We start from the raw sequence: 26,110 nt of genomic DNA, 5'->3' as shown, positions 1-26,110 counted from the left end.
AGAGGAGCCTCCATAGCTTTACAAAGTGGCACACACTCTACCAGTCTACCTTATATATAATATTCAACGCTATGGATCCCTTGTCCCATCGCATTGCTACTAAGCCAGTAGTGTGGATAGGCAGAAAGCCCATAACACCCGGCATGGAACAAGTTGCTGCTCCATGCCTCCAACAGCAACTTCTTTAGCTATCTCAAGTTCTCAACTAACTCTTTTGCTCAAATTCTCCAGGAACGTACATATGTATGTAAAATTTGTAAATAGTGTGTAATGCATATCTCTTTGTTTTAGAAAAAAACAAGAAGAACGAAGTAGCTCTGGCAGTCTGGAAAATAGTAAAATGTAAATAGCAATTGTGGTGAAAGTCATAGCACTCTGTCTGTTTACTGAAGAAGGCTATGTGAAAGCTCTATTGATTATTTTAAACGGGGGCGTATTTTCTGTATATACACCTGAAAATAGTCAATAAACATAGCGGGATTGGCAGCACGTCTACGCCAGACAGACAACTGCATCATTACAGTACAATGCCACCTAAGAAGAAAAGCGATGGTCTGCAGGTGAAGAGTCCTGCCGAATTCTTCGCCAACAACAAAGGAATTGCCGGATTTGACAACGTGAGTCTGATGATGAGTCTGGTGCCCGCTATTCGATTTGAGTTCTGCTTTTGTACTTGATACCTTGAGCCTTGAGAGGAGACGCGTTTATGCTTTTTCGCGTATGACTACAGTGTGTATTTGGTTTTCGCGACTCTGTTAGTTTTGGTTGTTGTGCTTTGTACTATGAGTTGAAACAAGCGTTATGCTTGCGTGTTTGATTGTAACTGCTTGATTTGGTTGTCGTGAGTTAGAAGGTTCCTATACGTAATTGTACTTGATGTCCTTAGATGGCACATGTGTCGTAATGTTTGCGTGAATTATTACACCTATATTTGATTTGATAGTTGCTACATCGAGAGTTCGTACGATTGTACTATATACCTTGAGATGAGACGTAGTGTTAGATGCGTTTATGATAGCAATTCTGTGTGATTCGGTTGCTGCTGGTTGGAGACTTGATATGCGTGTGTATTCTTGTCATGCTCATCTTATTTGAGTCTTGACAAAATATTATGTGCAAGTGGAACAGCCTCGAATTAGACTCAGCTGCCGACTGTTTTCCACAACAATGTACTTGCGAAAGCACTTGATTTTAACAAGAACTTACATTATAGGCGAAGAATCATTGAGCTATGGGTTTAGAACTTGATCTGTTCATTATATAAATTGATTACATCCCAGAAACCTCGAATCAACTATATAGAGCAGATATAGCTCAATATCACAAAGTCTACGTGTCGTGACTCTGCAGACTGCTTCGACAGTTTATCGGCGCGGTTCGCATATTCATCGCCGCTTTCTGGGCAATCTCTACATACCCTGTAGATTTTGAAGACGTGTTTAGTTTTTCACTGTGAGTAAATACTTGCCTTCACTGCATATCGCCACACGATCTGACACGCAAGTACACACTCTCGCGAATACTGGAAAACTCTATCCTGGAAGTAAGCATACTTGCAAAAGGGATTTTATCATGTTCACTCCAATAGGCCGTGATCGGCCTTCCCGCGCGCGATGCGGCGGCTTGTTTCTGGAATTTTTGAACTCACTTGTACACTATCGTACATGAGGGTGATTCTACGTAAAGCATCGAAGTTCGAATAGATTAGTCATCGCTATGAACACTGAAGTGGTGGCCTTGGAGTATAGCACGCTGCGTTGTGCTATATATTTGTTTGCCCTCTATACGTGCATGGGCGTATATATATATGTACATACGCACATATGCCCTTGACTACACTGTCATATTGAAACATTGAAATGCAGCACGGCGAAACTCAAGTTCAAATTCGAACCTATGCCTCAACGCGCTCGGGATACTTTACAGGTCATCTTTGAAGTATGTAACTACTGAATTTCACATTGATCTATCTGTGCAGCCGGGCAAATCACTGTACACAACGGTCAGGGAATTTGTTGAGAATTCATTGGACGCAGCGGAAGCCTGTGACACTCTGCCAGAGATCAAAGTGGTGATGTAAGTCCTTTACGCCTGCTTTCATGCACGAACAAATATGCGCTATTAAAGACCATTAGCTGTACTGACAATGACTTCACTTTTTCGGCGGTGCAAACTGCTGCAGTACATGTCGTTGTCATCGTTCAGAATACCGAATCATGGAAGTACTCCAGAGTCTGTAACTTTATAACTGCTGGCCTGGAGGGTAACCGCAGTTTAAAGAACTACGTGAGTAAATGAACAGCATTGTAATTGTATATGACCCACACTCTCATCTGCTCTTAACTTGCTAGTGAGGAGATAGTCAATGCTGATTTTATCGGCAACAAAATCAACAAGGGCAACAAGAAAACGGACTACTACAAAGTGACTGTGACCGACAATGGAAGCGGCATGCGACACGAGTAAGACACGTTTTGTCAGTATTATTTGCGGTGATTCCATGGGAAATCTTCATGACCTGTCACCCTATAGTACTCGTATCTCGAGTTGTTTACAAATACAAAAGTGCATTTGTGCATACAATTAGTGACTATCCGATTTGCTGCTGATGTGCTACACTGCAGTGTTGTATTTCCACATTCTGTGGGCAAGTGATTGCAAAAGCTCGGAATTGCGTGCGAACTGATGGGCGTGCCAACGAAGCTCAGAGATCAGAGATTCAAATTAGTCGCGCTATGGAACATTCGTTGCACTATCAAGTTTCACACTGTGAATAGCCGATGAGATTGGAGCCGCGCATAGAGATTGGCAGATGCCAAACATAAAGCATCGGTGCGTGGATGTATGCTAGATTTGTACCGTAACGTTGTCGGCGTTTAGCGTTTGTATCAATTAAAAACACGTCGATTCCTGGCGGCTCAATATTTCCCAGCGGACATGCGGGGCGTAATCTCCAAGTGCGCAATGGAGTACACACCCGAGCACATGCATATGCACCATGGTCAACTATACTGTACCACTGCGGTGCACTATGGTCAGCTATACTGTACCACTGCGGTGCACCATGGTCAGGTATACTGTACCACTACGGTGCACCATGGTCAGCTATACTGTACCACTGCGGTGCACCATGGTCAGCTATACTGTACCACTGCGGTGCACCATGGTCAGCTATACTGTACCACAGCGGTGCACCATGGTCAGCTATACTGTACCACTGCGGTGCACCATGGACAGCTATACTGTACCACTGCGGTGCACCATGGTCAGCTATGCTGTACCACTACGGTGCACTATGGTCAGCTATACTGTACCACTACGGTGCACCATGGTCAGCTATACTGTACCACTGCGGTGAATCATGGTCAGCTATACTGTACCACTGCGGTGAACGATGCTCAGCCATACCTGTACCACTGCGGTGAACCCTGTTGTGATTGAATCTACACACGATATTGTGTACACCAGGGATATACCAAACATGTTTGGCCGTGTGCTGGCGGGGACCAAATATCAGGTGAAACAGAACCGAGGTAGATTTGGACTGGGTGCTAAGATGGCCTTGATTTGGGCGAAGATGAGCACAGGGCAGCCATTGAGTGTGCGAAGTAGCAGAGGCCCTAATAGCAAAGTGACGGAGTGTACACTGGATATAGATATCTACAAGAATGCGCCCAGGATCATCCGACATGTGGAGGTACCCAACACGGAAGGCTGGAGAGGCTCGGAGATCACGGTTGTTATTGAAGGTATGTTCAAACTGATTGGCGATGTCTACCATATGTGTTGTGTGTGTTCTGACTCACAAACGTTTGAACTATGTTATGTATATGCGTTCACATGCGAAGCTGTGCATGTTTTCGTCATGAGCGCTGTGCAAGTTTTTGTCATGAGCTCTTAAAAGTAAGGATAGAGTCTGTGTATCTGTTCTTCAGGCTTCGAGGAATCTCTACTGCTCAGCTTGTCAGTTCCTTTGCCTTGTTACCGTCATGAAGAGAAGTTACACAAATCGTTCTGGAGGTTAGAGGCAGAAAACAAAACAAGTACTTGATGTTCCGGTAGTATCATGGCAAAGTCTCGCCCAATATCCAAGTGTCTTGGGATCCTTGTTTGATATACCATGCAGGAACCTGGACAACATATCGAGCTAAGATCTTGTCATACATGCGCCAACTGGCCGTGATCACGCCTTACGCCGAGTTTTCGCTTATACACGTGTCGCTGAAAGAGGACAAGTCGTTCGAAGTGCGGTACGCCCGCAGAACCGAACATATGCCAGCGCCGGCATATGAAGTGAAGCACCATCCTTCCAGTGTTGATTTGATCGTTCTCAAAAAGATTTTGGGGTAGGTGGAGTTGCCGTCGTTTTTCTTTGGTGCCTCAAGTTAAATTCAGTATGGTACTATTGAAGTATATCAATGGAGGGTATGGCCGCCCAGGGTAGGTTTAATTCTTATTGGTAGCACCAAGTCTATGTATACATCTCCCATGTGGCTTACTTAGACACAAACTTGCCTTGCAGGCTTATGGCTGTAACCTTGTATTGATAAGCAAGGATGACATCTACGACAAACTATTATGTCGGGTAAACGGCACTATACTATGTAAGCAATAATTTAATACACTACTTCTGCATATTTTAAACTGGACAGTGACGCTGCACATGCCAATAAGAAATTGAAGCGAACTCTGACTCATGAATTCGCGGGAATCAGCTCAGTAAAAGCGAATGAAATCATAGGTATGATTGGTCCGTAAGTTAGCTAGACACGCATTTAGCACGATTGCACTGCCAATAATACGGGTATCTGATTGTTGTGAAAGGTGGCATATGGGTAGTGTGTGACTAGTGCACACCTGATACCAGCTGGGGCTGAGTACGCATCGGGTTACCATCAGGCCATGATACATTCCTCGTGCTACAAAGTGTTTATACATTTATCGGTTAAGTTTGTAGGCATCAATGAAAATCTCACGGAAACCGATTCAATCAGTCGTATCTCTCTGATGTTCTTCTCCGTCTTCTTCAACTGCGTTAAACATGTTTGTTTTTGCTACGTTCTTGAAATATATTCTGCTGAGTGAGTTCTGTTTCGTTTTAGGCTGACGCTCTAAGAAATTTGTTTGGTAACTTAAGTTACAATGGGGGCGCATATCTGTCATTGTACTTTACAACCCTTTATAACCTACTCTATTTAGTTGCATATACACAAATTTTATGCTTGGTTGGTCAATACTTTTAAACGCAAGTGTCGATCCGCCTTTTTAAATATTTGCATGCGCGGTGTAGCGAATATACCTTTGTATTGGAATCTATATGAGGGGGCACGATTTGAATCACGTCCAAAATATTAAAACGAACAGAGCGCATGGGAAGAGACAAGATGGATGCGATAGCTGAACTTGAGGAAAAGGATATTAAATCACTTAGGGGAATCTTCCACGACACCAACTTTCCGACGCCTGATGGTGATGTATGTTTTATCATGTTCGAGGTGTACTATGCAATGAACCTGACACGAATTCGAGTTCACAGGGTTTCGCGCTCAGTTTTCTTTGTATTTGTTCCTGGCGGCTTCGACTGCACTTCAGGTCGCAGGTGTCACTCCATTATTTCAATATTCTGACTTTTGCATCTTCATGTAATTCTCGGTACATATCAACAATACTAGTGTTTATCTCCAGCTGGGGAGTATAATTTGCGCCTGGGAATTATGAAGGAGCTTAAGCCAGAAATGGTTGCCACGTGTCAAGTACCCGCTGGTATATTCGAGGGCCATCCCTTCATCGTGGAAGCTGGCGTATCTCTGGGTGGAAAGAAAGTGAGACAGGTAGGTGGATAAGGCTGTTATTGTACATCTGGCGGAGTCTGTTGTTGTCGTGGTTTTTTGATAAGGCGTTGTGACTGAAGAAGTCTCTGGCAGGTTATTGGCTTATGATGTTTAGTTGGTGGAATTGGATGCTTGTGAATCATACAATCACAATGTGGTGTCACTGTGTGACGCTTACATATTCAACAATACAAACACATTAATATGCTCAAATTTTTTTTGCAATTGTGAATGTACAACGGTGATCCTTATGTGATTAAGTATGAAATCATCCTACGGCATGTCTGCTCGATTCTATGTCGATCTCAACGACGCATGAACTCAGTATTGCATATTGATCGTGACTCGAGATTTTCGGGTTTCAGGCACATTGACAGTACACTAGTTGTTGGTTTTTATATCTCGCTAAATGATTTGCAGATGTAGCGTGTTGCACAGGTGCCAATTTCACGTGCTCTATTGTAAACATGACATCTAGGGGGTCGGGGGAGCCGGCTCCATATCCATTGTAGTACAGTTTTAGATGCGGCCTATATGGTGGTGAGCAATATACTTTCATTCTAAAGAAGAAAATTAAACACTAAATTTCGTAAGTATTTCCTCACTTTGCTCAAATCTTCGGTAGGTTATCTTGCTATGTACTTGTTTGCATTTAGTTTCAATTCCAGTATGTGATGGAGGCCCCTATTGTGGTATTAGGTACTAGCACAGCCTAGTGACAAGCTATACTGATATTGCAGGGTATTAATGTGTACCGGTTTGCCAATCGTATCCCGCTACTGTTCGAGAACGGGGCGGATGTAGTGACGCGTACAGCAATGACCAGGATCAATTGGAAATCTTACAAGATGAATCCGACAACTGACAAAATTGGTAGGTCGCCGAAGTCAGCTCGATTTCTAGAATCGTGAAATGTATGCTTGCGCTCGGTTGTAAGTACACTCGCATATGTGAATATCTATATATATATGCATAGCCGACCAGATTAAAGGCGCGGCTTGGACCAATTCTACTTTAAAATGCGGCTGTCGTGTTGTTTGAGGCTAGAAGGTATTGTGCACGGTTGCATCGGTGTTAAAAGAGGTACTGAGAAAGTCATCATAGTGTTGATTCTCGTTGTAATTTGAGACTCTGCTAGCGCTTTATATGCATTACTGACATTGACTAGCACATCCTTTGGTCAAATACAGGAGTATTTGTATCTATAGTGAGCACCAAGATACCATTCAAAGGCACTGGAAAGGAATATATTGGTGACGATGCCGAGGCTTTAGCAATTAGTGTAAAGAAAGCGATCATGGTAAGTGTGTATCATAGATACAAGCTGCATAGATCTGACACATGAATTCGTAAATAACACAGTATCGCTGACTGACTATCATCTTGAGGCATTGCAAACAGCACGCTCCGAATCAGATAGTGAGTACCCGAGCAATAATTCAGACATCGATTTGCATTATACGTTACAAAGCTCACTAGCGATTTTGAGTTCATGAAAGTTTAGTTGTAAACATTACCTAGTAGGCTTCACTGTACACATGAATTTGCTTCGATATACGGTACATAATAATTGCACGTGATGTTTCACGTGATATATTCCAACCGTCCAGTATCTTCATGGGATGGAATATGATGTGCATATTGATGGGCAGACTCCAGATCTTTGTACTGAGCTGTGGGTCATGGTCTTTTGTACCTGGTTCAATGTGATTCCAAAATACATGTATCTGACTACAGTATGGCACGCATGTTCGAAATTGATATCCAATTTTCATATGGGCGGTTGTCGGCAGCTGTCGTGCCAACAGCTGTCGAAAAAACTGGCTAAGGCACATTCACAGAAAGCCAAGCAGGAGAGGAAAAAGATGTTGACAAAGTACATTCCCAATGTTTGTGACGCGATTATGACAACACTGCGTAAGGTACAATTCGGAAATCTTTAATTTCGGCACTTTCCTCGAACTTCGCTCAATCCGGCGGTGCAAGTACATTTTTACGTTCGAAAGGCTGATTTTTTGGGGGGGCGGGGGCTCCGAGATTCGTTTGTTAGCTAAACTCGGTTATAGGGAAGGCTGAGCAAATACCTTGATCGTTGTGTGATATTTCATTGCTTAACAACCACATGCAAATGTATATGCAGATCGACACAAGCGAGGATGCCTTGAGCGCTAAAAGGTTACGGCTCGATAGTAGAACGTGTGTAAATTTAACAGATGACCAGCGCAAAGCAATGACTAGTCATCAAGTACTTAACGGCGTGAAGTCGAAAAATGTCACAGTGGAAGAACTCAAGAGAAAATTAGAGATACATGTGGAGAAGGTGTGTTATATTCATTCCTTCAACTTTGATGGTTGTAGCATCACGCAATAGTCGTATTGCTTCGTTTTCTCTGTTGTGTATGTCAGTTCACACTAGGACACCTCGCTCCACACTTTCAAAGTTGAAACGCTGTATATTCTCTTTCACGCACGCTCATCATCTATGAGCGAGAAATAATAATAAAAATTTAAGATTGAATCGGGTTTTTCGCTTATTTTGTGCAAGGCTGAGGTATTGTTACATTCATTGATACAGGCCAATTTCAATGAGGCGATGGACCTGCAAATGAGCCGCGCCACACAGGACAAAACACTAGACCGCGTCCGTCTACACATCGCCGATTGGCACCCAAAGCTACCGGCGTGTTCGAATATGAAACTTCAACATCCCCAGCTGAAGATCAGCATTATGTCAGGATCCATTATTGAACAGTAGTCTGAGGTTTTGGATAAGTTAAATATATAAATATCAAGCGACGGAGATCCCGCAGATCATAATCAACTATTGAACTCACCTTGTAGCTTACCCTCAGCAAGAATTCTTACAAAGAGAGCATTTGCAAGCATAGCCAGGCTCAATTCGGAACCAATGGTTTTAGTGCGAGAAAACCATAGCCCTATTTCTTCGCAGTTGACAGTCTTAAAAAAAAACATCTCTGAAAAATAAAACCAAGAGAATTTCCCAAACTTTTTATGAATGTGTGACATTCTTTGTCGCTCGTTGCACCGTACTTTGTCTACACCATGAATATGATATCGTCAAACTATCAATGGATAAGTTCATAACTATCTTTCGGAATTTCAACCTCATGCGTAAATGGGTCAACATTGGGATGTCATATTTCTCGCTTTTCCATTGCTCGTTTGTAATAGTACGAATGTCATTTATGTGTCTTTTGTCGCCTCGTTGTATTAGCTCTACGATACAACGCATTCCTTCCTACATCAACTCTCAGGTTGCATGTACACGAGCAGTGCGTAGCTGTACTCTGAAATACTCAAATGTTTATTCAAAGGCAGTCGCCACTTTTCCTGTATCTGGTTGTGAGAAGAATATTGCCACATAAACAAGAACACGCTGTTCACTCCCAGATCTATGAGGAGCAGAAAGCTTGAACAGTCATAACTGACCCTAATAACCTGCATCTTAATTTTTCTTTTCATGGATAGGTCGAATTAACCTTCGAATCGATATACTGAACATGGGTCGAAAGGGACACACTTCAAATACACAATTTCAAAAGCTAGCAAAAACGTACAACCATTGGTCCAATATCAAATGATCAATATACAGCGTAATATATTAGATATACCCATCGATCAGTATGTTAACGCTTTGTGATAGTCGCATCCTCCTTTGGAATGGTGAATGTTCATTTCCCGTACCAGATTTTCTGGTATGTATCATAATACATTGAAAATTGATTCAAACCATTCAGGGCAATTCAAGCATTGTTTGCGTGACTGGTTTATCAACATTGTACGTCTCCTTAACTAAACCTAGACAGCCACCGTTCATGCACTGCTAACGTAACATCCACAAACTATTTTCCTACTTTATTGGGCCTTACACGCCTGCTTCACATTCCCGGAATGGACCATGAAGTGAATAATTTCAAATCGGCGACTTTTGGCGCGAGAATCCATGGTTGTGTGTAAGTAGATGACCCTACTCGCGCGATAGCAATGCCTGAACACCTCGTCCACTCAATCGAAGACCGTTGTCTCCAGTGCGTTGAAAGATGGATTTGTACCGCGCGGGAAATGGAGTGGCTTCTCCCCGGCTCGGTACGCGTTGAGCAACGCAGGTGTCCTCTAAGCTGACTCATGCTAGCATTTTTGTGGCATGCAATGTAGACCTGGGAGGTCCGGAGCTCTTCAACAACGATATAAATATTTGCTCAGCTCGCAATATAGTGTTGTTCCAATCCGGTCAACCCTTTGGTATCTCAGTGAAACTAGCGTCGCCGTAGAGAACGATTGGGCCCTTCATCGTTTGGTCCTTGCATCCTTCACTACACAAACTGTGATATCTTGCTCGATCATTGCTGGATTCACGACGGTTTCAATCTATTACTGGTGGCTCTGTACCTGCGCTGATGAGCGTTAAACAAAGTTTGCAACATCCACAAACATGCTTGATCTCGTGATAGGGTTCGCGACCAGGTGTTTTCTTCAAAACTTACTGGAGCTGCTGAAGGTAACGACGGTAACGCAACCCTCGCGGTACTCAAGACTGATCTATGATCTAGACTGCGATAATCTCATCCATAGAGGGTAGGCGATTCAGATTCTATTGTGTCTACGGTGACGACCGGCCGCACCAAGAAACTATCGACTGCGATAATCTCAGGCTTTGAGGCGGAGAGACTCTGATCCTATTGTCGTACCTACCACAGACGATCGGCCACTCCAAGAAAGTGCGGTTGGCCTATTCTCAGTAGTGTTCGAACATGTCACTTGGTGTTGCAAAACTGGCAGGGTTCGGTTGTTTCCCCATTTTCGCAGTGTTGAAAAATTCAGTATTTTCGCCGTGTCGAACAAAATCCCACGAGTTGGTGCTAGCAGGTGATCCAATCCCACATTGAACGTTGAGTGGACGTCATCAAGTTAGGCCTTTTGTACTTTTTGCGGATGTTCGTATGTTCCAATACTTTCATAGTCAGATGTTTACCAATCAGCACTGTAATCGCCTTCTGCTGTATGTTCGCTGGGCTGATGAGTTCCGGTTCATTCGGTAAACGTGGTGAGATGTCCACGGTGAACCAATCAAAGCACTGTACTTGCAAGGCTTCTAGAATGTATCGGCATGTAGTGTTCTTATCGAACTACTTTAAATACTTGTCAAGCACGAGAGTGGCTGGAAAGTTACGACTATAGAAAACAATGGGCCTTTTCTGAAGTACGTTTCTCTCAGCTAGGAAAGTCTTGATCTGGGAGAAGCGCACTTAGTCTTTATTTTTACTTGAGTATTTCCATCACGATGGAATTCGGTAGGCACCGGAGTTTTAGACCTTCTAGATGATCCCGGAAACGTGGGAGTTCAATTACCAAGGTCAACAGTTCCTTCGTTGGCGTTGCATAGATGTGCTAGGTCGAGTTGAAAGTTATATTAAAGATTATCAGGTATTCCTTTCTCTCTTCTATTAATCGATACAGTCCTCCGCCTATGCCGTAGTCTCATACATCCGCTTTTAATTGAAATGATACATGATTTACTGTAAATTTCAGGACTCTACAATATATTTTTTCATGGTTCCCATGGTTGCTGGTGTTTCGTCTCCCTTGTATTTCTTTGGGGTGGGCCAGTCCATGAGCTTGGCTCGTTTCTCGTGGCAGATAAATATCAATTTCGGCAATGGATACTCGCTTTTGTAGACCCATGACCCCTCGTACTGCAAAATTGGCAATTCGTGGGCGTCAATTTGAAACTGTGGTACGTCAGTAGCCGTATGGATTTCTTCTTCATCCGAACGTGTTATTCTTAGTCGTCCGTTGCTATCACGATTTTGCCTAAGTAGTGGTATGCTGGGAGGCTTTGTAGTATCATTCCTTTCAAAGTTTGCTGGAACTGCTGCGTGATTGCATGTGATCTAAAAGGCACAGAAATAAATGAGTACTAACTCTTCCCATACCTAAAACTGAACAGATACTAGGAGTACGAATTTATGGGAAGGTGGTTGTGTGCCGTCGTCAAATCTGGCGTGGTATAGTAACTCCTCCCTTCGATATTGCCTATGGTGTAGTTGGAACGGTGAAATATAAATTGGCGCGCCGGTATCAATGCAGTCACTGCTCTTAACTCTAAACATACTCGCACTTTCTTCATTTCTCTACTTGTATGTTTACTTCGGTACTGTCAGTAGCTGTCTTTAGACTATCGCTAATTCCTGCAACCGTTTACGTACCTGTTAAGTCACCAAAGGTACCCAAGTTTTTTTCCACGATGCTACTGACAACCTTACTCGTTCTTGCTGCATGATCGGGTATGACCGTCAACCAAATCGCTTCTTCTTCCAACCGACACCTATTGTTTCTTCGATGGCGTCGTTGTCCCCTAGTTCTTTGTTTAACTTCATGCGGACTCCTATTTCCTCGGTGAGGTCCTGTTGACGTCTCAATGGTATAGGTAACAATATTTTAGTGGGGTCAATTGGTGTGAATAACGATTATAGACCCTTCACATATAACCCCAAGCTTGGCATGAGGTTCTGACCTAAGATGGCGTGAATGACTGGCGGTAGATATATTAAATTAAATATTAGTGTTCTGCCAGCTCCATCCCATATTGAAGTGGGGTTCGCAAAGGCGATTCAATTTGCGATTACAAGGTATATGTAGGATCCTTCGGGGGCCCAAGAATCAATGCAATTTTCATTTGTAGCCCACTCCAAGTCTACTAGCACACTGCATGTCTTTTTGACATGGATCGATATAAATACTCGATTTTCTTTGATAGTAATGAATCACTAATCAGCAGTTGTCAAAGTTATAACTAAATTTGACATGACCACATCCTATGCTTGATCGCTGCCTATTGTCTGTCACCATATCCCATTCGCTCTTATTCTATCTCCTATGGGAGAAAGGATATAGAGTCGATGTGATTATTTGTAGGCATGGATTCCTCCTTCTCGGGCTTCCCCTGTTGTTCATCAGATTCTTCCGGGGTCGTGATCGTGCTGACTGCAAGTGACTCACTGTTGATCGATCTAACTCTACTCTCTGATTCGATTGGAAGTTTCTACAAAAGCAATGTGCCGTAGACTTGGCGCTGCATCGGATTGAGAAGCGTTACACTTCGTGGCTACGTTCTATTTCTTGCGATGTGTATCATCTCGATTTGTCATACTCCAACGACAGGAAATACATGGAAGTGACATGTGAGAATCTATTCTTGGAACAGGCCATGGCAACCACACGGGACTCGGAATATGATACAGTAACTTTTTTATTGTACAATAGATTACATAATACAATATTATGTACTGTTTCTAATTCGTCTTACAAGTATTTCGGCCAAAATAAAACTTTTGTTTCCAAAATTTAATGTGGGATTTTTAGGGTTGAGTGCTTATAAAAATTTTCGTCTCAACAAGTATGCTTGCCCTAGATATTTGGTTAACGAACGATATCTTTACGATGACAATCTAAGCAGCAAGCCCCAGACAACTGGTGTTCCCGACTACTGTTTGTACAGATGTGGCATACCGCAACCTGTAACCTTTACATAGACACAAATGTCCCCAATTTAACGTATAATTTTTGTGAAGACAAAACCAGCGAACTGATTACAACAAATGAGCTGAAGCACAAAGCACAAGGCCTTGACAAAAACGATTGGAGAAGCTAGAAGAAGCCATGTGACCTCAATTAGACAGTAATATTATCCAATTCGAAGAGCTGCGAGCGGCTTATATAAAGGAGGCTTGGGCATAGCCCGATATTAAGGTAAAACGAACACTTTATGGAGGTCGATACAAAATTGTCAAGAAGTATCGCAATAGTCACTTTCGTCGCCGTGCCGGATCCATTTGATAGAAATATTGATGTATTATCGTCATTGGTAACCTTTGCCATAGATGACTATTTGCATCGAGGTTGTGCAGGGAACTTGTTCGTTGATGGCGTAGATGTGTCAACGTTAACTAACATTTCTGCTTTTCCACGTGATTCTGCAGATAGTTGCATATCCACATTCACAGTCATGAATCTTCGCTCTGCTTGTGGATAAAGAGATAGAAAAGCAGTATTAATTATTCCTTATCATCGCTTCTGCGTTCGGAGCTTCCTGCTGAGACAACTGTCGCACTCGCCGTAATAGAGTACGATTCACCTTTGCAGAAACCGCCTCATCTATGAGAACGGTGACAATTCTATCTAATACAGTGCGATTCTTTCTGAAACCGTTGTAAACTCTTCATTATATAACTCATGCCGCCTACGCATGAATACACAATATAAGGAAGAATTGATATCCATCTACCTTTACATTAGATTGAGTCGTGATCAATTTATACTCCTTGAACTCACAAAGCGGCAAGCTAAGATTGTTGTGAAATCAGCCAAGGAGAAGTTTGATCAAAAGGTGCACTCAGTTGAAGGCACACGTCTGAATCAATCCTGAATCAAAAAACAAAACCAACCAAAAACAATTAAATGCCAAATGTTGACGGTCGACTTTCAACTTATTGATTCCAGACCCGACAGAATCCGTTTCTATGGTTTGACGCTCATATAAACGTGAGAGGATCCGGTCAGTTTGTTTTGTGGTACTCATCGGTTAACAGCAAGCCAACGACAGGAAATACATGAAAGAGATATACGAAGATCTGTCCTAGGAACAGGTCACGGTAACCGCACGGGACTCGGAACATAATACACATATTTGCTTCGAAGTAACTTTTTATACAATATATTTTATATTACAATATTGTGTTTATGCTTCTTACATGAATTCAGGCCAAAATAGAACTGATACCCTCTACTGTTCCCATAATTAAATGTGGGATTTTTAGGGCTGAGTGCTTATAAGTGTTTACGTCTCAACAAGTATGCTTGCCCTGGGAATTTGGTTGTGCAGTCGTGTACTGTGATTAAATAGCTCTTTAAATTTTCATGAAAGAAGCAAAACCGCTTCCAAGCTGACTTTGAGCTGTTCTCTTCAGAATCTGTTGTGGAAACGATTTTATTACTCACAAGGCCCATAACGTGCTGTATGCACAGGGCTTTAATACACCCAAAGCCACTAAATTAACACTAAAGAATATATTGGGGGTGAACATGCCATAAACGATATTTAAGAACATTCCCCCATAAAGTCCCTATTAAATGCCTTTGAGAACAACATTTGCTGTACATATGCATCGTGCCTAGTACACACGACCATCACTCGGTTGTATATGCGTTTCAAATACTCCAGTGCGAAGGTAACAGTAAATAGGATATACGGGCATAACAATGGTCGGTATACGCTTGTATTCAAGAAAGAAATAGTGAATGAAATTCAGCGATATCATACCACAGTGCAACATAACAAGGCTGTCAACTTTTCTACGTGTTTGGAGAAGACGTCCCACCGGCAAACCGAGAGCAATCAACGACGCTTGATTGCCAAGAACGCTTATACTGGATGTCAGAAATAAGATACAAAAGGGGCTAGATACACTTGAAAGTTAATGCATTCGCACTTGGGAGTATGTTCTCGTGGCAGTCGGAGTTTGTGCTATTCAGCGATATCCAAAAGTTATTGCGCCTTTTGAGGCGGATGTACAAGCTTGCTCATGTAGATAGTCTGATGCTCCCGCACTTACAGCTACTGTAGGTTTTGATGTACCTGCGTACGAGGGATTGGATGATGGTTCAATTCGACATAAGAGGCTGGGTGAGAAAATTCAATGTCTGTTGTGGGACTGAACAACGCATAAACCACGTACCCTTCCTGGCACATGAACTGCAGCAAGGGTGTGACTATTCCCGAGATACATGGGAAGGAACAAGTCAGCTTGCCGGGATTGGGAAAGCCCAAATTTGTAAATTGATGGATGCAAGACTATCAAACCAAATATTCTAATCAGCAGCACTGCATCACACGAGGACATATTAAATCACGACGAATAGCGCTAGTGGACAGTGTATACGAATTATATATCTCTTCCTTCAAGCATGCGTTATGTACAGTTATACACATTCGTGAGTATTTAATGTAAGCATGATAGAGCGTGTTTCTCATTCTGGCTCTTCAAATATATTAAAAGAGTATATGCAATATTTAGATCTAAGAATTATTCAAGCGACAAGAATATCCCTTTTGCCTGCAAACAATAAAGCGCTAGATGTCTATTGATTCAGTCCACTGCCGCCGAATTTCTGGCATATTTATGTTCTTATGCCAGTGTTGATTGGTTCAAATTTCTAATGTTGTCTGTAGACTTTATGAAGTCCTTCTTTAGTTCAACTACTTATGGAAACAGACATAAGCGCACTGCAACATACATTTCCTCGCAGCTGAATCAAAACGCTCTAGTGTTTTAATATATGTAAATGATGTTTCAGTCGAGAGGCAGAAAACGCGTACGTATTCAAGTGAATGAATATACGTACATCGGCGCATCCGATCGTCGAATTTGTATCACTGCGCATGCGCCACGATCGTTGAAACAAAACCCACAATATAAAGCGTACGCCAGATTGAACTAGACGAGAACGAAGATTGTGATATCGCAAGGTGGTTGAAGGGAAGTTAGCTCATTGCGCAACTCTGGTATATACTACAATTATGCAGGAAAAAGTGCAATTGTACGCTGACAACAAGACGATGCAAATATTCGAACCAATATTATTCTGCCCTGTTTAAGATTGAGGTCTGGTATAGAAACATGATATATATTATTCTGTAACATACAACCATCTCAGTGGAATGTGCACAGCGGAATCGTTGTAAAAAGTTTCGTACTACTGTATAAATTGATTATCGCAAATCACAAAACATTAGCCCGACGCCATGGTAAGTGTCGACAAATAGTTTGGCGAGCATCAATCACCGGCCGCAAAATAGCCATTGACAGATCAGAGGATTCTTCAACCAATAGGGATCATGTCAGCTTAAGCCCACATGAGTCTCAAAAGAACAGTTAGGGTGAATTCGAATCTATTCATCTACACCTATCCCTTAAACTTACTCTTTTGGATGAATAATATGAATAGACTCGATTTTGGGTTAGAGTATTTAGAGTCAATTGATGCTGTACAGTTCTTTTTATGGATAACAAAAGTATTGTTTGCTAGATATTTATGCGTACACTCGCTTTACTACACCCATTTCACTACAGCACTTATAATATCTCAAGCAGAATAACAACGTTTATTTAATATTTTGTGCTTAGGTTCGTTACTACTAAACCTGTTCCACTTGTACTATCTTTTGGGTAAAAACAAACCTTAACTGCGATACAGAAGAAGTGAAGAATTACAAGATGTGTTTCCTGTGCCAATATAAGAAGGTTTTCGCCCGGCGATTTACTCGTTCTATTTAATCATATTCGCACTCTTGCGACTTTCATGGTCGCTTTCTGAACTGCCCCGCAGCAGGCAATCGGGGCGGAATATTGAACGCCACTCTTTCGGGCAGAAGTCTTTGAATCTCGAACCGCCTGTCACTCACCACGGAGTAACCTCGTGGTAATTTTTATATCAAATGATGTTTTCGGAAAGCCTCAGATAGTTGTTTGTCGCTGAGGTATCCAGGAAATAGTGGCGATACATATACAGAATGACCTGATGCTGAAATCGCCACCTACTGATTGTACTTTCCAAATGTTGTTGCTTATAAGAATATATCACCACCCGCTTCAATGAAAATAGCATTTATAGCTATCACGAGGGCCAGATAATCTTTTGTAAAGCAGGGGAGTTGTAGTCCCACCACTATATTGGATCGTGGCAGCTTCATTAGATCTCTTGCCAGTTATCACATCTTGCCGGATGTTGAAAGTATGAAGCTAAGTTCACATCTCTAAGAATATTGCCAGCCGTATACTCACATTCAATCTCAAATAAGTGGACCACGACTTTTCCTCCTCGTTGTGTCTAACCCGTATTAACCACATCAGTACAGCGTTTTCGAATGATTTAGTGCGCACTCCTGGAAGAAAATAACCTCAGTCTTTTTTAAAAGTCGATTTTTTTATATAGCATATCTCTGCTGTGATTGGAAGTTGGTCCAGAATATGAGGGTGTTTTTTTATTACCGAACTGTCCATTATCAATCGGTATGAGAGTCTGGACGATTGTTTCTCATATTGTTTTGCGTAGTATCGATTTAGCATCTTTACAGCGATTGTGTGCATCGAGCTATCTCAGGACCAGGACAAACCGGGATACGTTAGGTACAGGTACTATTATGTATGCCAGTCCGAAATAGTTAGAGCATCTTCAACTTATAGACTACCCCTGCAATTTTGTATTCTGAGTCTTGTTGCGTGCGATCAGCATCTGCCTTTAATTGATCACTTGCAACAAGGCTGTGTATTGGTTCTTTCTAAGTGTTAATGTTCGTATCAATCTGTTTAAAAAGACAACTCGCGGATGTGTTTATCGCAGATGAAATACCTCGTACTGGATTCTGTTTCAAACTCTGATTGTATTGGTGTTTTCTTCAATATGTCTTTATTCACCCCATCCATGTCATGGGTTTTTCATTTCCACGTGGGACACTATGCGCTGGGTTAGTACATAGCAGAGATCTGACCCTTGCAGTACTCAGCACAGCAAAGTGTCACACTTTCGTGTCCTTTATGCCTACATACAGTGTGCAGCAAACTATAGGATATGTGTATATGTGCGTGTAATTTTACATGCACTCTCACTAAACGATTGCTGAGATAACCCTTGGAAAAGGTTATGGGAATTTGTTCTAAGAAATATTTAGCTATTTTTCCATAGCCTCCTAGATAGAAAGAACACTTCAGCAAATACATGGGTGAAGTTTGGTTTGTTTTTAAATATAAAAACACTAAAACGGAATTGGTCTAGTGGTATGATTGACCCTTAGGGTGGGTCAGGCCCCACGTTCGATTCGTGGATTCCGCCAACTTATTTTTTTGAGACTTGTAAATTAGAATTATGTTCTGAGTCAATACTGACCCGGTGTACCTGCTGCGGCGACGCGAAAGCACTTCATAAACTATCAATGGTATGGGGACTTGTAAAATCTGTACAATATGAGTCGATACCCACCCGGTGTATCTGCAGCGGCGACGCAAAAGCACTTTGTAAACTATCAATGATATGGGGTCCCTCTGCACAAACTGTAGTCGTGAACACCAGTTATATGGTGTAAGTCTGCAAATTTATATAGTAAGTATATCAAGTCTCTGTGTGAGCGTTCGTTCGCACCTTGTACTTTTGGTTGATAAAAAGAGTCGAGACATAGGATATTGGAGCCTGTGCAATGACTTTTGAATTTTCTTCCCAAATTTCATGCCTTGACCCGTCTGTGTTGCTTGTGGAAAAAACTTGTTCCCACATAATTGGAATCGAAGTTCTAGCCATCGTGACTGGTGATTTGTCCATCATTCCAATCTGAGAATGACGTGTACGTCGGGTCATAGTAGAACATAGGTTCTCACCTTGTTGGAGTCAAGTAATGGCAACCCTCCTAGCAAGTCTTTTTTTATATGCTTTTGTAGAAGTTAGTCATAGAAAGTAGACCATTAACTACTTTTGGTGATCTTTAAATTCTTTTTTCGATTTGTTAACTAATACGTCAGTAAATAATTATATCATGTACCAGTAGTCACAGCCTTATCGGACCATAGTCCATAGCACTATGTTGTTTGTTATGAAACTCCCAGAATTGTGGTTTACCTTGGATTTCCACAATATTTGAGGTTTCCTTCAAGTGCTGGGGTTTTTAATGCTCAATGACTACAGTCTCCTTTACCCCAAACCTACTAGTTGCACACCTGGTGTTTTATATTTGAATTTTGTGCTATATTATACTTCGTGTTGACACGTCATTTATGTTCGATTTCTAGTACAGATAGTCTCAACTTCCATGGTGTCATTTTCTATGTAATGTGCGAGGTGTGCGAGTGTGATATCTTGTATTTTGATATTGTAAACTGAATCACTTGTATTGGCTCGTATGAGCAGACAGACTCTCTCTTGTGAGTATAGATCAAGTACATACACTTCCACGTGGTCAGACATGTAGTTATGCGTGATCAGACACTTCATGTACACTTTCGATTCAAACAAAAAGTTATGCTGGCTCACACCTCTCTTTGCTTGCGCTTTTTCACCACGCGTCTATAGTCTTCGCTTCACTATGCCTCGTATTGGGCTCCCATATATCCTGGTCGATGGTGCTTCTGGACTGCCTAGAAGTGTGGGTTGGAATACATGATTTGGCATTCAGGAGGGATACCAGATTCTACTTTTTTTTCTCGCGATATTGGGTACATCGTATATTCTGATTAAATAAATTCACAGAATTAGTTTAGTTTACACAAGATTTTCCACACGTCTACTCTACTCTACTCTGAAGGATGGTACCTTTATTCTCTATCCCTAGAGTCGAACCTTACTCTTAATCATCCCTAGTGAAGCATTTAAATATATTCTTTCCTCGTCCTCTTAGGAGTATTTCTTACCTTATTTCCATTATTATCGCCACCCTATTGTTATTTCCTAGTAATCTCTATTCTATTTTGGTCGGAGGGATTGCAAGCTCCGCGAGCAGTAACTCATTCATTTATGTAAAGTTGTACTCCCTATAGAAGACTTATTTACTACACATTTCTTCTACCGCTACGATTACCCAATACACATATAATTTATACCTTGCTCTATAGACCTCTCCCCTATTTATTCATCTCCCTCGACCAGTGTCCCCTCTGGACGAGGGGTTCGGCCACCCTTTAACGTTATACTACCCCCGACTGAGACCGAGTATCCATATCTCGTCTCATCTTGGACTCTATCTTTATTCTTTATGTGAGTATACGACCCCGTAGAAGTACCCCGTGCTCGAGGGTCACTCTTCACATCGCATAAACTATATTTCACTCATATCCTCTCTATTGGCTAGTTACGAATATTTTAGTCCGTAGGAAGATAAATTATAAGGCCTATACACTCATGGAAAAAATGTTTGGTACTAAAATTGTAGACACCTCCCACACAGTGCCCCCAAATATCCGATAAACCTGTCGAGTATATAGATTGGTTTTATTTTATTGGAAGACAGGGATACCCCGACTATACACTAGTTTAGTGGACTTCCTATCGAGTATCCTAATCCTTCTATCTTCTTTCAATCCATCTATAAAAAGTGAACTCATCTATCCTCAAAGAAATAGGACTACATAACTCATTCACTAACTTAGATAACCAGCGGATGACTTCATACAATCTCAACTAATTCCCTAAGACTACCTCACTAATTTATAAGATACAGGTGACAGTCGTTTGTACTTGACTACATCTCCCATACTATCTCATCATACACCCATAGATAGAAGAATCTAGGTTACTAATAGAGTATGTTTACAGTTTCTAACGGGGAAGGGTAAACAGTTTATACGTTCGATCCCCCCCCCTAAAAAGGGATTATATGGAGAAAAAAAATGTAAATGCATATATATATATATACCCTTATAAATGCCAACTAAATCTATGAATATGAATATGAGTGTATATCACAAGTTACGTGACATGGAACTTCGCTACGGTTATAGTTATCGCCTACGGTCATAACAAAAGCTATTTCCAATTCCTTTTACCCTTAAGACACTTGGGAGAGTCTCTGACTATATACTTCACCTCTCATTTTTTCCTAGGGTTTTAGGGTTTTCGTGATATTAGAAAAATGAGCTCTACGTATCTTGATCGCTGAAGGGTTTTAGACAATATTGTTAATGGCCAGTAGAAATTCGATAGAAATAAATAAATAAATTAAGACCTGCAGTATGCCTAATTTTGTGTGGGGGGTTTTTTTCGTGAAGGCACTGTGTTGAGAGAGATTCATAGCGAACCTGTGGCAAGTTTATGTTCATCATTTAAGAAAAAAAATGCACGCCCTCTTTGTAATCGACAGCTGGACACCTCTAGATCGGTCCTCTCAGATTGGTCGCCTCATATACTCTCTGCGATTATCGCTCCTACCACACCATCAACATTCGGTACAGTGGAGGCCTGGAGAGTGTGTAGATTTACTACACCACCAAAGCGGTATGTTGATTCACAATCTAGGATCTGCCAGGGGTACTGTCGCATTCGGCTTTACTATTGCGAAAGGCGAATTGGTTAAGCCCAGTTGCGCGCGCATCCCGCCATTGTTAGCGATTGATGCGGCCTTTGCTATACTTGACCCAGTGTCGGAATGTGCATTTTGATGAACGGATTTCGGAAAAGCTGACGAGGTTGTCTTTCCTTCTGACGCAGACGTTTGTGCAGATAATTTTTGCACCGCTACCTTGTTCGTGGCGCTGCCCTTGTTGGTAGTTGCTACTTCATGACTGCTTTCCCCCGAGCTTGTAGGTTTGCTCGATACAGCCCCGGTTTTTGCAGACGTAAATAATTTTGGACGATATTCTCCGGGTATAGGCTGTAGACCTATACCCGCACCATTCCCGTATAACGTACATAATTTACAGAACCAGTCCTCGTTCTCCGAAGGTCTCTTTTTCCGCGGCGGGTCGCAGCAGGCCAAGTGAGTGCCAGAATCGCAGTATTCGCACAAATACATATTGACCTCATCGGTGGACCCGCACTTGGTACATTTCTTGCAATAATTGCAATACCACGGCCTATCGCTTTGAAATAAATTGTCCACTAGCACCGAAGTAAAACCGTAGCAACTACCATGCCCAGCATTATTGCATGAAGGTGTCGCACACACAAACAGATAGTCCATGCCTCCTTCACCTTGCGAATTGTCAGGATCGCCACAGATGGTACACACAGGTTGCTTACCCTTCGTCGGATCCGTAGCAAAACCATGTCCGTCTTCGCTCTCCAATTCGGAAGCACTGGAGTTTCCATCCGTGTATTTAGCGCTGGCCTCACTACCACTACTGACATCACTAGAGTCCGATGTCACATACTTGGGGCGAATATCTATATAATCCATCTTTGCCATCTTCAGATCTTTTTTCACATTCTTCTGGGAAACTGTATCCGCTTTCGACACTTCTTTCATACCCCTCGATAGCTTTCTTTTCCTCCTGCTCTCAATCTTTACTTCCTTGCGCAGCTTCTTCAGCCCTCTCCGTTGCTCGTCCATGATTTTAGTCTTGTTTACCCTGGGTTTCTCTGATTCATTACTGGAACGGGAAAATATCGTCCGGGCGTCTCCAGAACCAGACACATCCGTGGTACCACTTGTCTGTTTCCTCAACAAACTATGGGCCGATCCCTTTTTCAGCGACTTCATTGCATTGCTTGCGGTGCCTCCGCCGGACTTGGGAGCACTTGCATCATCATGCACTGACAAATTATTCTGATTTGGACGCACTGTGTGAATTTTTGTGAGTGGTGAATGTTCTGCGACGTCTTGGACCGCCGAAAGTTCAAGAACGTGTGCAATACGTGCCTTGCCCTTTTTAGGTACGCGAATCTTAAAAGTCTCTCCCTTTTTAGGTATGGGCATAGATTCTTCAGTCCACTGTCTAAGCAAGTTCTTCTTCTCGGGAGGCACACCAGCTGACTTGACAGGCTCAGGAATAGTTTGGTGTTCAGTTGCATCTTTGTCGTCACGTATAGGCTTTTTGGGATACACAAGCTCCTCTGTAGGTTTGGTAGATCGGTGGTATGGGTTATCTCTACCAACGTCACTGTCGACCGTCCTGTCTTTATGTGAGCGCCCATCCTCTGGACCTTCTGCTATTCCGGACACTTTCTTGTTAAGGTTGCTAACTTTCTCCTTATGCTGAGTAACGTTGACTTGCTCATTTTTGTTATGATGACCAAATTTACTTCTTTCTCTGGGTATGCCCTCATCCCTACTTCCCCGTCCCTCTCTCGTCTTACCTGTAACTCGCGATTCAATATTTTTACTGCCATTCTCGCCACTATGTACTTCCTTAGCCATATTAGCGTCCGTGTTCTTATCCCTGTGCACATCCTTAGACCAGCCTCCATCCTTACTCCTGTGCTCCCTCTGGTCTCTACTCCTGAGCACTTTCTGATCTCTACTCCTGCGCTCTTCGCGGGCTCTGTCTCTGCTCCGTCGTTCTTCTCGGGCCCTTTCATTGCTCCTGCGTTCGTCCCTAAGCCTATCCACATGCTTGCGGCTCTCTCGTTCTTTCTCTGATTGTCTGTAAACGCTTCCACTTCTGCCCCTATCCCTACCCCTTCCATCTTCTTTGTGCCTGCCCGAGTCTCGCACCCCACTAGATTCTCTGCTTTCGCGCTGTCTACCTTTACTATTCCTGTCCATATCTCTGGTCCCCCTTCGACTTGGCCCTTCACCCGAGCTCTCCCGGTCAACTCTTAGTTTTTTATTGGGTTGACTCTCTTTCTCGCGCTGATTCTCCTTGCTGTGATCTCGATCACTCGACACTTTCACCTCAAGAGAGCGCTTCTCTACTATGGAGATGTTCGGTGTGCCGTTCTCCTTGCTGTGATCTCGATCACTCGACACCTTCACCTCAAGAGAGCGTTTCTCCACTATAGGGATGTCCGGTGTGCCGCTCGCCTGCGTACTTGGGGCTCGGTGATCGTCATCAAGACTTGTAGGCAGTCTACCATTGTTGAGCGGAGGTCGGGGAGCTACCTTCCTTTCCTTTTCCTCAACCACTGTCCTCAGCGTTGACCACTTATTCTTCTCTGGTACAGTGGGACACACCCAACGGTGATTCTTCCAGTCCAACGCCTATGACATACAATTGAAAGCGAATAAAATTTATGATCACAATCTAAAGTACTAGATATACCAAGCGCGCGTAAATATGAGAATGCATAGCAGGTCAGCGCCCACATACTACATTGGAACACGGTCGCCTATGCTTCGAAATGGTAGGTGGTCACATCATGCATTGCACTCTGAGATGTAGAAAATTAAGCAACACGACGACATTCTCGATGTAAAAGAACCTTCACAGCAATACTACGCGCACAATCATCGAGAACGACGTGGCAGCAAAGATCATAAATCCCTTCGCCAGAATGACTTGCGCTTTAATCATCGATACAAATAAATGCTGATATCGACCTAACTGATTTCAATAAAAATTCATTTCCGGTTGAGATCCAATGGTCGACTACGTATGAATATGATTAGATTCAAGTGATTCTCGTGGCAAATATTGGCTGAGTCTCACTTTCATCTGAAAAAATTATACGTACCAGCTGCGGGATTGCACACAAACTACGCATAAACAACTGCACATGCGAGTATGTTGATTCTGACCTTTATCTCATCTTTAAAAAAATGCTACCTACACGGCCGCTCCACACATTTCTGACGCGAAGACTAAAAAACACTAAACTTCAGTTTATGTCCACAGCGAGACACACACAAGCATAGCCAGATTATGATACTTACAAAGCACTGATCGTCGCAAAATGACCTCTGTGTGCAAGGACAGGATACCGTTGCTTTCTTCGATAAACACCGAGAGCAGTGCCGCGGCAGAGAGCGTGCCTCTTGTCGTTCGACCAGTATTCCGGCTGTTGCCGATCTCTTTCCTCCTGATTCGAGTGGACATAGCCACCGGTGCAGCTTCCAGTCTAACGTCTGGGATACAAAAATGAGAACTCAAAATATCAACCAAAAAAATACCGAAACGCATATGCAAATACAGCATGCGCGCCTCGAATGACATCCTGAGACTTCATTCATATTATCAGATAGTCCGTGCCAAACCATATGTAATAAACACCTTGTGGTACATTTCAATATGGCCGATACAAGATACCCCATTTTTTGTATACGAAATTTAACACAGACCATGTATTCCTTTTGGCCAATGAATTTGTAACCGTATGTCGCATTTACTTCGAGAACAACTCTCTCGTGTATGTGCACTATTGCTTAATTCGATTACGAATACAAATAATTACTGATTCTGGGCGACGAGGAATATATAAGGCAGTGAATGCAGACACGCGTGCTACTCATGCCCATCAATATGTACATGTAGAAAAATATTCGGACCTCTAAACATACACACTTATCTATTACCAGACATGCTTATGCATAAATTACATGGGTATATATATTAATATATTAACACAAGTGTATTTGTATACAGAGAAACACAGACACATGAATGAATGTAAACATTAAATGACAAGCTCCTTTGTATGATAAAGTAACACAGGTATACAGAAATTTGGGTATGCACATATACATACACATGTATGTGAATATTTACAATTTTGGCTGTGAATTTTCTATTTATTCTTAACCCTAAAACCCTGGCACACACATATATACAAACATATACACACGC

At 42.3% G+C, this 26,110-nt stretch overlaps 2 protein-coding genes and 1 non-coding gene across 3 annotated transcripts in view; 2 read left to right on the top strand and 1 right to left on the bottom strand.

Moving 5' to 3' along the window:
- The first annotated feature begins 386 nt into the window (after window positions 1-386).
- SARC_05962 (hypothetical protein) lies at window positions 387-8,788 on the top strand. Its single transcript, XM_014300148.1, has 13 exons — window positions 387-617; window positions 1,979-2,076; window positions 2,352-2,462; window positions 3,469-3,749; window positions 4,127-4,346; window positions 4,653-4,741; window positions 5,365-5,474; window positions 5,673-5,831; window positions 6,572-6,704; window positions 7,022-7,131; window positions 7,625-7,753; window positions 7,972-8,151; window positions 8,407-8,788. Exons 1-13 carry the CDS (start codon window positions 528-530, stop codon window positions 8,584-8,586), a joined length of 1,890 nt encoding a protein of 629 aa, XP_014155623.1. The 5' UTR covers window positions 387-527; the 3' UTR covers window positions 8,587-8,788.
- A 9,880-nt stretch (window positions 8,789-18,668) lies between these two features.
- On the top strand, window positions 18,669-18,740 carry SARC_30122. The gene has a single exon. It is a non-coding gene; the product is annotated as a tRNA-Pro (tRNA).
- A 2,928-nt stretch (window positions 18,741-21,668) lies between these two features.
- The window catches only part of SARC_05961 (hypothetical protein), a 6,662-nt gene continuing 2,220 nt past the window's right edge, over window positions 21,669-26,110 (bottom strand). Inside the window, exons 4-6 of the mRNA XM_014300147.1 lie at window positions 25,201-25,392; window positions 24,304-24,528; window positions 21,669-24,222 (exon numbers count right to left, since the gene is read on the bottom strand). Of these exons, the coding sequence (XP_014155622.1) occupies window positions 21,895-24,222; window positions 24,304-24,528; window positions 25,201-25,392 (2,745 nt within the window). The 3' untranslated portion in view covers window positions 21,669-21,894. The remainder of the gene's footprint in view (window positions 24,223-24,303; window positions 24,529-25,200; window positions 25,393-26,110) is intronic.

This window comes from Sphaeroforma arctica, assembly GCF_001186125.1.
Source record: "Sphaeroforma arctica JP610 unplaced genomic scaffold supercont1.407, whole genome shotgun sequence".
Classification (NCBI taxonomy): domain Eukaryota; class Ichthyosporea; order Ichthyophonida; genus Sphaeroforma; species Sphaeroforma arctica.
This window is presented reverse-complemented; position numbering and strand designations above follow the sequence as displayed.

Bases quoted from the DNA above. Each gene is read 5' to 3' on its own strand.
- SARC_05962 (XM_014300148.1), top strand. From the start codon at position 528: ATGCCACCTAAGAAGAAAAGCGATGGTCTGCAGGTGAAGAGTCCTGCC. The intron at 618-1,978 runs GTGAGTCTGATG...CTATCTGTGCAG, and splicing joins GAATTGCCGGATTTGACAAC to CCGGGCAAATCACTGTACAC. The intron at 4,742-5,364 runs GTATGATTGGTC...TAAAACGAACAG, and splicing joins AAAAGCGAATGAAATCATAG to AGCGCATGGGAAGAGACAAG.